The following is a 14,277-nucleotide window of genomic DNA, read 5'->3' on the forward strand; positions in this document are numbered from 1 at the left end:
CTTCCCAATCCAGGAAAACGAGCGGGTCCTCACATTGTGATGTAGATACGTGAGGAACAGCCCCTTCCAGGAAGAGTCTGTGCTCCCAGCTCCGCCCCCAGGCTAACAGACACGCCCACTTTCTCCATGTTAGCGGTGACCGGAGGGCTAAAGGCAATATCATATATTTGGACATAGTTTACTCTGAAAAGATTACAAAAGCAGGATAAAGGACTTTTAAAGCAACATTGATTTAAAGATCTTTTTTTTTCCTTTCAGGTTTTCAGTTTAGTTTTTCTGGAATAAACTCAAAAGTCATTTAAATTTTGGTTTTCCTTTTGTTTTTTGCTTAATAATAGGAATTTCAGGAATTAGAGGTTAACGGCGGAAGCCGAGAAGCAATTCAACTTACATACCAATTATGTTTTGGGAGTTTTTAACATCTTTTTTGTGGAATTTTGGGACGGGGGACAACATACAGTAAAAAAAAAAAAAAAAAAGAAAAAGAAAAAACTTTTTTATTTTATTTTTAGTATTTCTTTATTCAAATTATTGTGAATCAGAAGCAGACAAAAAAATGCAGCTTGTATTTGTGACATAGAAAACACGCAATGCGGGGCACATGCTCCCTTCTCCATTCGGATTGTAGACGACTAGGTCCTAGAAAACGATGCAGGTTTTATGAATAAAAATAAATTAAAATATCGCACACCTAGTGGTGAACCAAATTAGTCGTCCACTGATGTGTGCTCCTGAAATCCAGATATTTTGTGCACAACCCAGACAGGATGCTTTTATGCTGACATGGTCATCCTCAGACAAATGACCTCTGTTTTGTTCCTGTCTCCTTCCCCAGGGCGAGCATCAGCAGGGATCCTTTCTATGACATGCTGGCCACCAGGAAGAGGCGGATAGCCAACAAGAAATGATGACCGCACCTCTGCGGGCCGCATCTGCCGACAGCACTTCGGGGAGCCGCGAGGATGTAGTTTTTTCGGGCGGGAGAAAACGTAGAGGAGCGCCTCCATTTCTGCCTCCATTCTTGTCCAATGTGAATGTGGAGATGTTTTTTATTTTATTTTTTCTTTGCTCGGCACGGAATAATGACAAATGTGGGAAGGGAGAATTGAAAAGTTGAGGAGCAGCTCCCTTATTTGAGGTGCCTATGAGGAGACCGCCCTCTAGTGGACAAACCGGAACATTCTTCCTGACGCTCAGATTCCCAGATGCCATCAGACTGCAGCTTATTAAAGCCTCAAGCTCATCAGTCAGCTGGTCTGATTGATCAAAAGGACTTTATCTTTATATGCAAACATTCAGGAAAAGGTTGAACTTCAATGTCATCAAGTTTTCTCCTGTGTTTCATTCAAAATCCAGCTCTGTGAAGGTCAGTTCTTGTGTATTTATTTTCTGTCACAAAGAGTCCCCTCCCCAGATTACACTTAGCATGTATAGTATGTCATGTACAAACCGTTCACAGGAGGAGTAAATCTGTCTCCTATTTAGAGCAGAGGAGACGCTCTAAAGGAGACTAACTCCTCGTTTCCAGACCGATGCTTTTCCTCGTCTGGGGAAAAAAAATTATTCCTCAGTTTTCTGGAATAAAAATACAACAAATAACAACTTTTGCATCAGAACTCCTCAATAAAACCCTCCAATCTGCCAGGTGTGTGGCTATATATAATTAGAAATAATCCATTTGAGCAGAAAAAAACAGTGCATGTGTAAGAAAACCTGAATGCAGTTCTTGATATTATAATTTAACTTTAAGTTTGTTCATTAAGAGGCTCAAATACAAATATAATACAAAAAAAACAACACTCCTGGCATCTCAGTGTTTCTCCATTCACTTAAACGCTGTAAAACACACAAAAAAACAAACTTTTTTGACATAACTGTATTTTTAAGGCTTTTTACCTTATACAATGTATAAATTCAGGCATGCTAAACTAAAAGGTATAACAGCAGTTTTCTCAACTTTTCCTCAAAGCTGGAAAAGAAAGGAAACATAAATGAAAAATGAAAACGGTACAGACGCTCTTCCAGAAAAAGGTGATCGACGACTTGTTCTAAAAACCAAACATCAAATCCTGATACAGGATTGTTACTTACAAAAATAACTGATAATACAGTTGAAAAAATTAAATTCACAGTATTTTCATGATGCTAGAAGACTGTTTTTGTCATTAAAAGCTAACACAGATGGTCCACAGTCAAGACTTTGGAAAACAAGAAAGCATCTTTTTTTTTTTAAATTACCTAAAAAATAAGAAGGAAAAAGACTAGGATGCAGAGTGAAAAAGGTTAAAATATAACAGTGAATAAAAAGCTGAGAGATGATCTCAAGTCTGTCCAGGGTTAACGTGGAGGTATCAGTCAGCAAAGCCTCGCTGGAGTTCCCTCGGTTCCTTCAGCTGCACCCCGTGGGAAATATTGCAGCGCTGTAAATATGTTGACATCCTTTTTTTGGATTCAGCAGCTGGAAAACTGAGTGAAGCCACGAAGTTTCAAGTCCTGAGTTCCACCGAGCCGCAGCTGAAACCTTTAAGCTCCAGGCTTTGTTTGGGTTCCGACAGGTATATATTAATATTTTTCACAATAAATGTTTTAACAGATCAATGTTTTTTTTTCTTTAACCGTAGTAATGAGAAATACATCAAATAAATCCACATAAAAAGAAAAAAAAAATGTGAAAGTTGTGTTAAAAATTCTAGTTATTCCCCGTGAAGAAGCACCACTTCAAAAAAATGTCTATCATTCCTCTGCTGTTGTCAAAAGGGTGAAGATGGATCTGGAACACAAAAACGACAAAAGAAGAGGAAAGGGTTTAGGTTTTTGATTACAGTGGATGAAAGAAGCATTTGCTGCTTTGCTGATTTTGTAGGTTTTCCCTCCTAAAATGACATTTCATTTGAATGGCAACTTCAGTTGCACAGCGAGAGAGAAAAAAAATCTAGAAATTGACTTTAAAGATTTGATATTAATGGATTTTCTGCCATAGAAACCATGAATGTGTCGGTCGGGTCCAGTTTGATCCGGTTTAGAACGTTTCTGTTGTTGTACTGACCAATCAAAGGGTTTCAACAGTAGCTCCGCCTACCATCAGTGGGGGTGGACATAAAAATGGTGTGGTCCGGTTCGGCTTAATGGGTCCATTTTTAAAATGGAAACGGGGCTCACGGGTTCTGGTTCCCACAGACCGGGTTTTGCTGGGTTTACACTGATTCGGGTAAACCCAAACGGGTTTGCGTGGCAGTTATGCCAAAGTTTTGGAGGAACGACTCGACGCGGGGGGGGCCCCGTGATCCCCCCTCCTTCACCGAGTCTTTGGGAAACGCAAGTTGTGTTTTTGTATTTCCAACATTAAACTTTTGTGGCAAAAATGGACGTGGGTATCATACGGGGGGCGTTAATGACGTTATTGCGATGGCACACGACCTTAAATATGAATTTGAGTCATATTTAAGGTCGTACTTTCGGAAGTACGGCGGAAGTTTAAATTTTTCCCATTTCTCCGTCTTTTTCCTGGAATAGAACTCCTGCGTTGCGGAGGGACGGACGTCCCACGCAGACGTGACGGAGGGGATGTAAACTTGTACGTTTTAAGTTGATTCAAAAATCAACAAGGCATCAAATACTTATCTCCTCTATGGGAAGTATTTAAGGAGGACGGATGCTTACAGAGTCGGGACGCCGGGGAGTCAGTGGGAGTAGAAGTCGGCTCGGCCAAATCCGTTTTCTGCAAAACAGGTTGAAGTTGCTCAGATCTACTGCAGACGTTTACCAGAACTCTACTGATCTTTGAGAAAAGGTGTGATACCCGAGTATCCGTTGAGGTGTCGGTGGGATGAAGCGGTTGAGGGGGGGCTGAGACACGGTGGGGGTAGATGGTCCCTGCTGTGGTCTGTGCGGCGTCGTTTTTCAGGCGGGGGCCCGCTGTCGCGATGCCGCTTTCGGCTTTCCCTTTCGTCGCTGCTTCTGTTCTCGTGGCTCCGAGCCGCGTCGGAGCTCCGTCGCTCGGGGTCGCCGTCCCGGTGCCGCCGCCTCTTCTTCTTTTTCCTTCTGCTCTCGGAGGCCGAGTCCACGTCGGAGCTTCTGCGGAGGAAACAAACTCGGGTCACTGGAGTCCCGCTTTATGAGATGTTTTGATTCTACAAGAAAACTCCTTTCAGTTTTTTGGTCCATGTCTCTGTGGGAAGGATTTGTCAGGAGGGGTTTTGACGTCTGCAGATCCTTTACCTCACAGCAGCTTAGGCCTCGACTGAAAGACCTAATCACCTTTTTTAACCTAAGACCTAAAGTTACCTCACTAAGCCACTTAAAGCAGCTTGGTTGTGATCCATCAAGCTCAAACTGACTCCCGAGTTAGATGTGAGGAAACGGAGAGCTGCTCACCCGCTCCTGTGGTGTCGCTCTTTATCTTTCGACTTCTTTTTCTTGCTTTTTTTGTGTTTTCTGCAGCGATGAGGCTCAGAGCTGTCTTCTCTCTCCTTACTCGCGTGACCGGCAGTCCTCTTGTGACTGCCGTCGTCCCTCCTAGAGGAAAGCTCCTGGCTGGACAGGCGATCTTGCTGGGGGGAGCCCTTGGACTTGATCGGTTCCCGGAGCGCATCGGGTGAAGCGCTTCTGTCTCGTGAGCGGCAGTGATCCCTCTCCCAGGTGCTCCTCTTCATCGCACGGGGTTCTCGGTTGTACTGCTGCCACCTCCAGGAGCCTGGGGCCTCCTCGCGGTGGGGGTAGTTGTATCCCCTCCGCTCGTAGTCTGTGTCGGATCGGTGGTAGTAGTGGCCGTGATGGTAAGAGCGCCGTGAGGAGCGGTCGTACTCTCTGGGGTGGAAGACCTTCCGCTCCCAGTGACGCTCGGGAGGAGGAAAGCGGTCCCTGTACGAGTGATGGTGGTCTCTGTAGTCTCGCCGGTACCGATAACGATCCCCGTCAGTTTGGCGCCGCGGGCTCCTGTCCCTGTAGTGTTTCCTGCAGTCAGCCTGCACGCCGTCTCTGTCGCGAGTCGGCTGCCTGTCGTCACCTCTGGAACTCGACGTGGGCTCTTTAGCTCCCGTCTCTCCTTCCGTCGGACCGTTTGTTCTCGGGAAGCGCTCGCCGTCGTCCTCGCTCTTGCTGGGCTTCTGCGTGGATGCAGAAAGGCCGCTGGTGCTCTGAAAGCAGCCCCGCTGTGAGGACGAAGGAGCGGTCTCTGCGTCCGCAGCGGAGGGGAGCTCGCCGGCTGAAGGCGGACAGCTGACAGCGGTGTGGGGGGGTGGGGCTTCAGGCAGCATAGTAGCCCTTGCATCGGCCGCCTGGAAGCGCTGGCTTTCATTAGCAGCAGGTTGAAGGTTCTGGACAGAACCGGACTGGGAGGAAGCCGCAGCCTTCGCCTCTTTACTGGGGAAACAGGAGTGAAGGTTATTAGCTCGTCTTCATTAGCGCCCTAACAAGCTGAGCGGCTGATAAACAAGTCTCATCCTCCCACCCTGATCAGAATTACACCTAATGGAAGAAAAAACACTTTTCTGTCGGTCTCATCTCCATAGCAACCATTTTATTTATTTTGTTCAACGTAATTTTTAGAAGAATTGGCAAAAATACATTTTTGGATTTTCTTGGTAACAGATGTTTTTTGGTTAACCACGCCCACTTTCCTACTATGTGAATGTCAAATGTCGTATAATTTTGCTCAGCTGCAGCCAAGGATACGTGTATTAAACTTCCAGAGTGCTCAGGTAAAAATTGTGGCAACGAAAAAGAACCACCACTTTGGCGAAGTCGCCCCGATAACGCTGTTCAAAGTCTAAAAACGTTAGAGGAGGCAAAATGGAAGAGATGGCAGCCTATTCCCAAGGTCAAAGGTCAACAAAACTGTGGTTGCAGTTGTGCCGTTAAGCTTGCTGCATGTGTGTGAAATTCAGTGACGATCACTCAAACAAAATGTTTCTTTTCCCATATTGAGGGGAAAATGTGAAAATCGCTACATTTCACACTTTGCCACAACAAGGCTGCAAAGCCGTAGATCCTGTCGCCATCCCATAATAATCTTAAAACTTCCTTTGGTTACCCTAAACATGTTTCGGCTTTGTAAGTAAATTCTGAAATATTTTTAGAGCACCATAAGAGATTTTGACCATGTTTAAATGGTTTCTCCCGCTCTGGTGTCATCATTTTTTTAAGTGGATTTTCCACTAGCCCCAAAAATTCATTTTCATCAGTTACCAGGTGTATTTTTTGGTGAGTTTTTTTTGTTTGTGGCAGGGGCCACATTTTTGCTCGAGAGGCGCAGTAAAAAAAAAAAAAACAAAGAACTGTGAAGATCCTAATCAGGTCTTTGTGCAGATATGGACATGAATTCATGGAAGCAGGTTTGTACAGACTTGACATGGACTTTTCCTCTTACTTTGGTTGAGTGTGGCCACCATCGACTCCGTTGGCAACAGCCGTCACAGAGGATGAACTTCCAGAGACCTGAGGATCACAGAGCGGACAGGTCAGCACCATATTCAGACCAGACTGTTCCACACAGGAATAGGGGAGGCACCTTCTCTGGGGCCTTGAGTCCATTCACTTTGGGGTGTAAATAACCGTTCTGGTTAGACGCTCCGTAGGTTGGTCCACTGAGTTCACTGTCGTTGCGGCGAGCGCCTGCCTCCCCGTTGGTGACTTTAGGAGAGGAAGCGCAGATACTTTCTGCGGCGTTGCTTCCTTTGCTTCTAGATAAGCAGCCGTTGTCCAGAGAGGCGGCGTTCTCCGGCTCAGATTCTTCTGAGGACTCCTGGCTGTAGGGCACCAAGAGGGACGCTCCGTTCCCTTCGCTCGGCTGATCTCCGTTACTGCACACTGCGCCGTTGACGTGGTTGAGTTGGCGCGGAACAAATCGAATGTCTGAGGTAGAGTGTGAGGAAGATAAAGAACCGGAGGAACTTGTGGGATATGACTGACTGTGAGAAGATGACGGTCGGTTCTGTTTGCCCTGTCCAATAAAAAATGAAAGTCTTTGTCGTTTGTCCTGGTCCGGAATCATCGTGGGTCGGCTGACTGAGTGTGAAACAGAGGAGGAGGAGGAGGAGGAGGAGGAAGAGGAGGAGGAGGAGGAGGAAGAGGAAGGCAATACGTGGGTGGGTTTTCCCAGCACACTGCTGCTGGCGCCTTTGGAGCCCCCGGGGTAGTCTTTATGAGCTCCGTTCCCGTTAAGGTGGGTAGAGCTCTGTGAAAACACACAAAAGAAACTCACACTGAGCGTGTCTGTCATTTACCGCCGACGTGACGTTGTGGAAAGGTCTAGGCGTTACCTTGGCAGCGTGTTGGGGGAGCTGGGGACCGATGAAGCCCACGTTGTGATGGATGGCGTTGCTGCGCGGCGTCACCACTGGACGCGGAGACGACTGACCGGAGATGCTCGGGCTGCGGCTCGAGCTGCTGTAGTCGCCAACTTTTTTCACGTCTGAGGTCCTGAAGATGTAGACGGAGAAAAACATAAACTCGTGTTCTGTTGATCTACTGTCAGATATTTCATTTTTAGGCCAAAAGAAAGAGACTATGACGGTAAAATAAACGAACTGTAGAGGCGACGTTACTGTTTAAAGATCCACTCTGAGGAAAACTCCACTCTTTTTCAACACGTTCTTGTAGCTTTTTTAGTGATTATGGAGGACATAAATTAGGAAAATGAAGCTTTAGATTGCATTTCTGACTATATCTCTATTCATTGTGAATCAGGAAGAGATGAAAAAAAGCTGTTTGAAAAAGATCGTATTTGTGACAGACAGTAAGCTAGGCAGGTCAAAAGCTCATCTTTTTTTTTTTGCACTGCTAGTGTTAGTTTGTCCGTTAATATTTTATATTTTGGCAACTGCTGGCATAATTATAGTTAAAATAAACCTTTGAAAATACATCAAAAGATGATCAGAGTGGAACTTTAAACCTCCTAAAAGTTCAGTTTGTTTATCTTATAAATGCATTGCAGTCCCGTCCGTTGTTTGCATGTTTATTTCTTTTCTTTTTTTTTAATAAAAAACAGTGGGAGAGTAATTAGTTTGCTTTGCATACTTTAATGAATCTGATTAACAAAATATTAGCAAAGACAATGGTGGAGAAATAAACAGCCCTTCTCTCCTCTTCAACACAGTGCAGGTGAGCCAGAACATGGCAAACTTTTCACCCAGGTGTCGCCAATTAACAAAGGAAAAAGGTGAACCATGAAAAAACTACAAAGTAAAAAAGGAAATTTGCAAAGAAAACTACATTTTGGATCCTACACACACTCACTGTAATGTACCTGTAGGGGGTTTTAAACAAACACATGTCCTGTCAGAAACAGCACTTCTAAAATCATATTTTTACTTTCTGATATTCTACCGAATCATAAAAAAATGAAGACTAAAGCAAAACAGCAGGGAATTCTAAACATGTGGTTCTACAAAACGAGGTGCGGTTGACTCACTTGATGTAGAAAAGAACATAAGCCTGCTGGTTGAGGACAGACCGGATGTCGCTGACGGACACAGAGGAGTCGTTCATCTGATACCATTGACCGTTGCTGGCCTGGAAGACACAACAACGTGCAGCGATGGAGAGTAAATAAAGGATTCCTGCACAGAAACGCATCTTTTCCACGTAAAACCTTCGTCCGTTTCATCATTTATGCCGCTTTAGGAATACCTTAATATAACAGAAGTAGTGTCCAGCGTGACAGCTGAATCCGGAGTGAACCAGTACGGCGTATAATCCGTAGTTCTGTGGCTCTCCTTGTGACTGGGACATAAAAGGCCGCAGGTCCAGGCTCTCTGGATATTTCACATCCTGGGAAACACAAAAAGCTCATTAACGTCTTGGTGACTTCAGTGGACTGAAACGTGTTTATTTGTTTTGAGGGTATTATAATCCAGAACCAGACCAGCACCCAAATATTCCTGAGATCATTTAAGGCAAAACGTAGAATCCAGAGCCAAACAGGATGAGAAAGAGCCGATACCAGCAAACTCTGTTTTTCTTTCTTAGCAATTGTGGATCAACCTGCAGAATCATAAATTCTCTAAAGACATGCCTCCCCCCACTAGAAAGTCCAAAAGGTCCCTCGATTATGGTTGCACTGAAGTGCAAATCCCATCACCTACCGACTAGAGGCAAAAAACAAAAACATACCAATGTCCCACTCTGATCACCTTTTATTCATTTTTAAAGGGATCCCAGAGGTTTTTTAATTATGATGATGTTGTTTTTAGCCAAAAAACCTGTGTTGTTTTCAAGGACATAGTTTCTGCAGAGCGGCAGGAGATCAGTAGAAATTCGCCTCTGAGTTGTGGACGGGATTGTTTTAGGTTTCTTTTTTTTTTATTTCATTCTTCAACATTTCATATAGATTTATGGAAACTTTGTTTTCCCGATTTTCTTTTTTATTTTGATAAAGGTTTTTGTTTGCCTTTTGTAATTCTTGTTATGATCTGTAATATACTTTTGTGTTGAGTGATTTGCACTTCAAGGCCACCGTACTAAAGAGAGGACCGGATTTGAAACATCTGAACTCAACTTAAAAACATCTACTCGGCATTTAGAAACGTCTCGTGACAGCTTTTGTTCTTGGCGAGCCGGTTAAGTTGCATTCCGCGGAGATACTTTCACTTCCTGTTTAATCCTAACACATGGGATGATGCCCGCTAATCCAGCACCCGACCCGTCTCCCACGAAAACGTGGAGCAGAAATTCACGCTACCTTTGTAATTTTTCCTCCGGTAAAGTTGGCGAACCGTTTGAGTGAGAGGGTGAGCACGTTTGGGCTGCGGTGGATCGTGAATCTCTTCGAGGCGGTGACCATTTTCTTGCACCTGAGAAAAGCAGATGTTCAGACGATCAGCGGGTACGTCTGCAGACGCACACATAAACACAAGCTGCGTGTGGAGGTTCGGGGTCATGCGCGGTTCTTACTTTGTACATTTGTAGGCGTTTTCACCGTCCAGCTGCTCTGGCTTGACAAACTGCTCCAGAGCTTTGGACACACTGGGAGCCATCTGGGCAAAACACATTCAAGTTCCTTACTGTGCTTTAAGAGCTCTGGCACAACCTTAAAAAACTATAAATGAATGAAGAGAATGCTACCTTGATTTCTAAAGTAATGTCCAGAAAAGGGTCGAATGTGTCTGAGACGGCTTTGCAGCTTAAACATTTCACTACAGACAGAAAATATGAGGCGTTATAGATAGAGTAAAGCTGCTAGATAGTTAAAAGTGACTTTATGTGGTAGATAACCCATTAATAGTCACCTCTAGATCTAAGGTATCCGCCAAATACTTGATGAATGAAGGTGGTTGCCTGCGTCTGCCTGTCCAATCTGTCAAAAACACAAACAAAATCAATACATCACGTTTCAAAATAGAAAAAACCTTCAGTAGGAGTAATGGAAAATAAGTTATACATAAACAAACAAAAAGCAAGAGCTTTAGCTACAGTACAAACACTTAAAGGCTTTTTTTTATTAGTTAAACACAAATGACGGGTTAAATCAGTGATCCCTAAGCCCTGGGCTGCAGACGGTCCATAGAAAAACAAACACAGTTTTCCAGGTTTTTTTATAATCTGATTCTGAAGGAAGATTTATTTTGAAAAACTACTGGATGATTCTCCCCACCACAATAAACTCATCCTTAACGCACCCGCAGCTTTGTTAAAGAGGTTCTTTTTGCACAAAAGAGCCAATGAGGAAACAAAAGAAGAGCCTTCGACTTCAAAATAAAAGAAATCGGCATTTTTAAAGTTTAAAGCAGCTGCAGATGTTCTACAGAGGATGAAGATCAACTTTAGCCTCAAAAGTTAAAGGAAACTGGAATCCTAAAAAAAAAGGACACCCACTTTGGTACGTGAAAGTATTGCCTGATAATAAAGCGGTCCGTGGCCTAAAAAAGGTTGGAGACCACTTATCAAAAGCCCTTTGAACTGCACACCTAAATGTCACCTGCCATAATTTAGTAAAATGAATGTTGCAAAGAGACAAAAAGCAAAGTTGAAATCACTCACTTGGTTCCAGGTAAGCAGGACTTTTGCATAGCGTCCACTGTGTACCGCAGGAACTCGTGTGCATCCTCCTGGCTTCCATAGCGGAAGTGCTTTGCAATTCCTTGACAAGACAAAGCAACAAAAAAAATGGAATGCATGAGCAAAGATATCACCGTTGAGCTCTTTTTACAGAAAAAAAAGAGTAAAAACTCAACATGTAAAGACAATTTAACAGAAAGGCATTGGTCTTTTTGCAAAGTAGAGGCTTAGTTTTGCAAACGTTCTTACTTTTGAGCTCATTGAGGACACCAATGGGTTTAATGACGTTGCCTGAGTTGGCAAAAACCTGAATGATGTGGTTCTGCATGGTGCACATCATACAGAAGCCCGGCTCTTGACCTGCAGCAGGGACGGATTGAACTTCATAAATCCTCCCGGTAAGAAGCATCTCACAGAACTCCCAACAATGGTAGATAAATGATAAAAGATGAAGTCACTTACATGTCTTGGAGTGCTCTCGGGACAGCATGTGGTTGGCTAGGGGAGGGGTGTATGTGAGACACTGCAGGGCGGAGTTGAGGAAGCAGGTGTTCCCCATGTTTTGGAGACCAGCACCGATGCGGTGAACCTGGTTCCACTTCAGGGTGAGTCGCTCTGGAGGGAACAGGATCTTCTGTGGCAGCTCGATTCCATCACTGCTACTAACAACTGCACATAAAAAAATAAAATGGATTTGAGGAGCAATAAATAAAAGAGGCAGACATTTGAGGTGACAGAAATAGTGGATTTGCAGCAGTTTAATCAACCAAAACTCCATAAAATAGGCTTTAAAACACAAAACATTCAGATTTTGCTGCTTTTTTCGACAAAATTGTGTCTTTGTGGACTTTATATCCATGCAGCAACAAAAACAAAAGCTCTACAGACGGAACAGAAGAATGAAACACCAACATTTACAGTCATGTGCATAAATCTTTCATTCTAACTGGTGCAACAGCGAAAAAGCCACGCAGCGTTATTTTAAAAGAAATTCAGCTTTTTTCCCCGTATCATATGAAACCCTGAAAAAGTCTTCTGCTTTGAAGAAGCAGTTGTTGGCAAAAACACAACAGTATGATACAAAATAAAAAGACACTCCTCAAAACAAAGTGATGGGTAAAGGCGGGGATGTCTTTACCTTGGTCCTTTGGTCGATCCACAGAGGACGGCGTGCTGTTGTAGACAGCAGCGCCAGGAGTTGGACCCATGCAGCCTCCTGGAGACTTGAGTCTCGGGGAGTCGCAGGGCAGGGTGGGACCCCCCGCCCAGCTGCTGGAACAACTGCCCTCCATCCCGATGTCTCCACTGGTGAAGGTGGACCGGTTAAATCCGACTGACTCGTGGTCAGACTTCTCAGAAGATCTGTCAACTATGGTCATTGTTCATTGCTGTTAATAGACAAACAGAAGTACAACTTCATCTAGCATCTCCCATCTGATACAGTAAAGTTGCTACACTTTTAGTCAGAATAATCTTCAGTAGCTGTCAACTTTGCAGCAAAATCAGACGTGACACCCGAAAACATTCTGTTCCCGATTTATCTGTATGTGCAGGATATTCGATAAGGTTTGCTACATCAGCTTCAGAAGTTATATTTCATATTTTGGAGGGGAAAAAAAGGCAGTTTTCTCTTTATGTTTCAGTTGTATGTATGCCAAAAAACAATAGTTCATTTATATTTATCATAATAGTAGTCTTAACATAAATACAAATCAGTGTCTTATCTTTCTTAAGGGTGAGAAATCGACCCCATTGTAGCTTTAGGTGTTGAAGGTTGCAGACCTCTGATCCAGGGTCCCTTACTTGATAATAGCAGATAGATTTGGAATAAACCGATATTTTTCTTCAGAACTTTAAATGTATTTCTGAGTTTAAACTACAAGAAGACAGAAAATGGCAGAAAACAAAAGACTGAGAGCGGATGTATGAAACTAAACCGTATTCTTCATGGATTATTAATGAGGAACAGCAGAAATGTGAGGCTTATTTTGCAGGCCTATGAGTTTCAGTACAAAATCTGTTTTTAAATAATGTCACAACATCTTATTTTTTAATACACATACAAGATTTATTATGTTTTGCATACCAGGGTTTTTTAAGAGTTGTTCTTCAAAATCAGATTGCAAACAGTCAATATATAACTAATAAAAATATAATAAATTAAATGTTTTCATGTAGTTTGGTCTGTTTGTAAATAAACGATCCTTTCAGAATAAAAAAACAGACTTTCACTCTTTTATTTTGACAGCGGGGGTTAAAAACTACATGACAGGGGGGCGGAAGTGGCATCTCCTAGTGTTTTTCCTGCTAAATAAATTAGTGTTTACATTTATGTGAGTGAATATAAGCTAATATGAAATGTCTAACATAAAGCTAAAACCATCGGAAAGGAGGAAGTAGGTTTGGTTTACAATTGAAGCTTTCCTACTGGACTACTTCCATGTCGGAAGCGCATTGAGCAGCTGTTCCCTCCCACCTGCTCCGACAGGCGGACTTAACTAGCTAACAGACGGTGCTAGGCCTTTAACACGCAGCACCTTCAAGTTTAAGAAACGAGCTTTGATCTTGCGTAACTATGGGTTACGGAAAGCAGATAAGACTAATAAATTTACTGTCCTTTACCGGGAAGCGGCGCTTTGAAGGCTTTTGAATACCGCGTAAAGAACATTTCGCGTAGCAACGTTGTTGCTAAGGCTAATTAGCAGACGCTGTTCACTTTTGCAAAAATCGCAGAACTTTGGCGCTTTTCGAGACAAAAAATGTTACACTGGTACCTTAAACTTGATTTTATTTGTATTTTAAAATATTAAATCGCACATGTATTGCGCTTATTGAAAAAGGAGGGGCACAAAACAACACCGGCTGCCGAGAGAGCCTCAATGCGCCGCTTTCTCCGACATGACATCCAGAGCCGGTGTAAGGCTACTACAGCTCCCCGCAGCGCCTTAGACCCCCGCAGATATTTCCGCTGCGCGCTTACGGTGACGTTTAATCGTAAAGGTAACTCCGCACCTACCTGAAATCTCTTACAAAGTCGTTAATAGCCGTTTTAAATCCATTCCGTATTTCCAGCGGGTGTCCGGCGGTGAACAATGACGTAGCTGATTGCCTGACGGGTACATCCGGGTACCTACTATGAAACGAGGCCTCTGATTGGCTGACTCTTTTTTTCCGTGAGAAACGTGTTGGGAGGTTCCGTCGCATGTACAGAATTGTGACCTCTGGGTGAACGTTTAACCCAAAATCTATACTACATCATTTCAAATCATTAATTATAGGCAG

The 14,277-nt window shown here is 43.4% G+C and overlaps 2 protein-coding genes across 2 annotated transcripts in view; one reads left to right on the top strand and one right to left on the bottom strand.

The window, feature by feature from the left end:
• Nucleotides 1-1,642, top strand: part of LOC101174779 (cytohesin-3) — a 29,033-nt gene extending 27,391 nt beyond the window's left edge. The window contains exon 13 of the mRNA XM_011487890.4: nt 836-1,642. Coding sequence (XP_011486192.1) covers nt 836-908 — 73 coding nt within the window. The 3' untranslated portion in view covers nt 909-1,642. The remainder of the gene's footprint in view (nt 1-835) is intronic.
• usp42 (ubiquitin specific peptidase 42) lies at nt 1,362-14,150 on the bottom strand. Its single transcript, XM_023949569.2, has 18 exons — nt 14,012-14,150; nt 12,134-12,383; nt 11,458-11,664; nt 11,245-11,355; nt 10,978-11,077; nt 10,227-10,294; nt 10,063-10,133; nt 9,892-9,974; nt 9,680-9,791; nt 8,629-8,769; nt 8,411-8,511; nt 7,260-7,419; nt 6,509-7,174; nt 6,368-6,435; nt 4,375-5,361; nt 3,800-4,074; nt 3,661-3,718; nt 1,362-2,770 (listed from the first exon to the last, which is right to left on the bottom strand). Exons 2-17 carry the CDS (start codon nt 12,372-12,374, stop codon nt 3,681-3,683), a joined length of 3,429 nt encoding a protein of 1,142 aa, XP_023805337.1. The 5' UTR covers nt 12,375-12,383; nt 14,012-14,150; the 3' UTR covers nt 1,362-2,770; nt 3,661-3,680.
• Between the last annotated feature and the right edge of the window lie 127 nt (nt 14,151-14,277).

The sequence above is a fragment of the Oryzias latipes genome, chromosome 19 (genome assembly GCF_053564925.1).
Source record: "Oryzias latipes strain Hd-rR chromosome 19, Olatipes_Hd-rR_3.1".
In the NCBI taxonomy this organism is placed as follows: Eukaryota; Metazoa; Chordata; class Actinopteri; order Beloniformes; family Adrianichthyidae; genus Oryzias; species Oryzias latipes.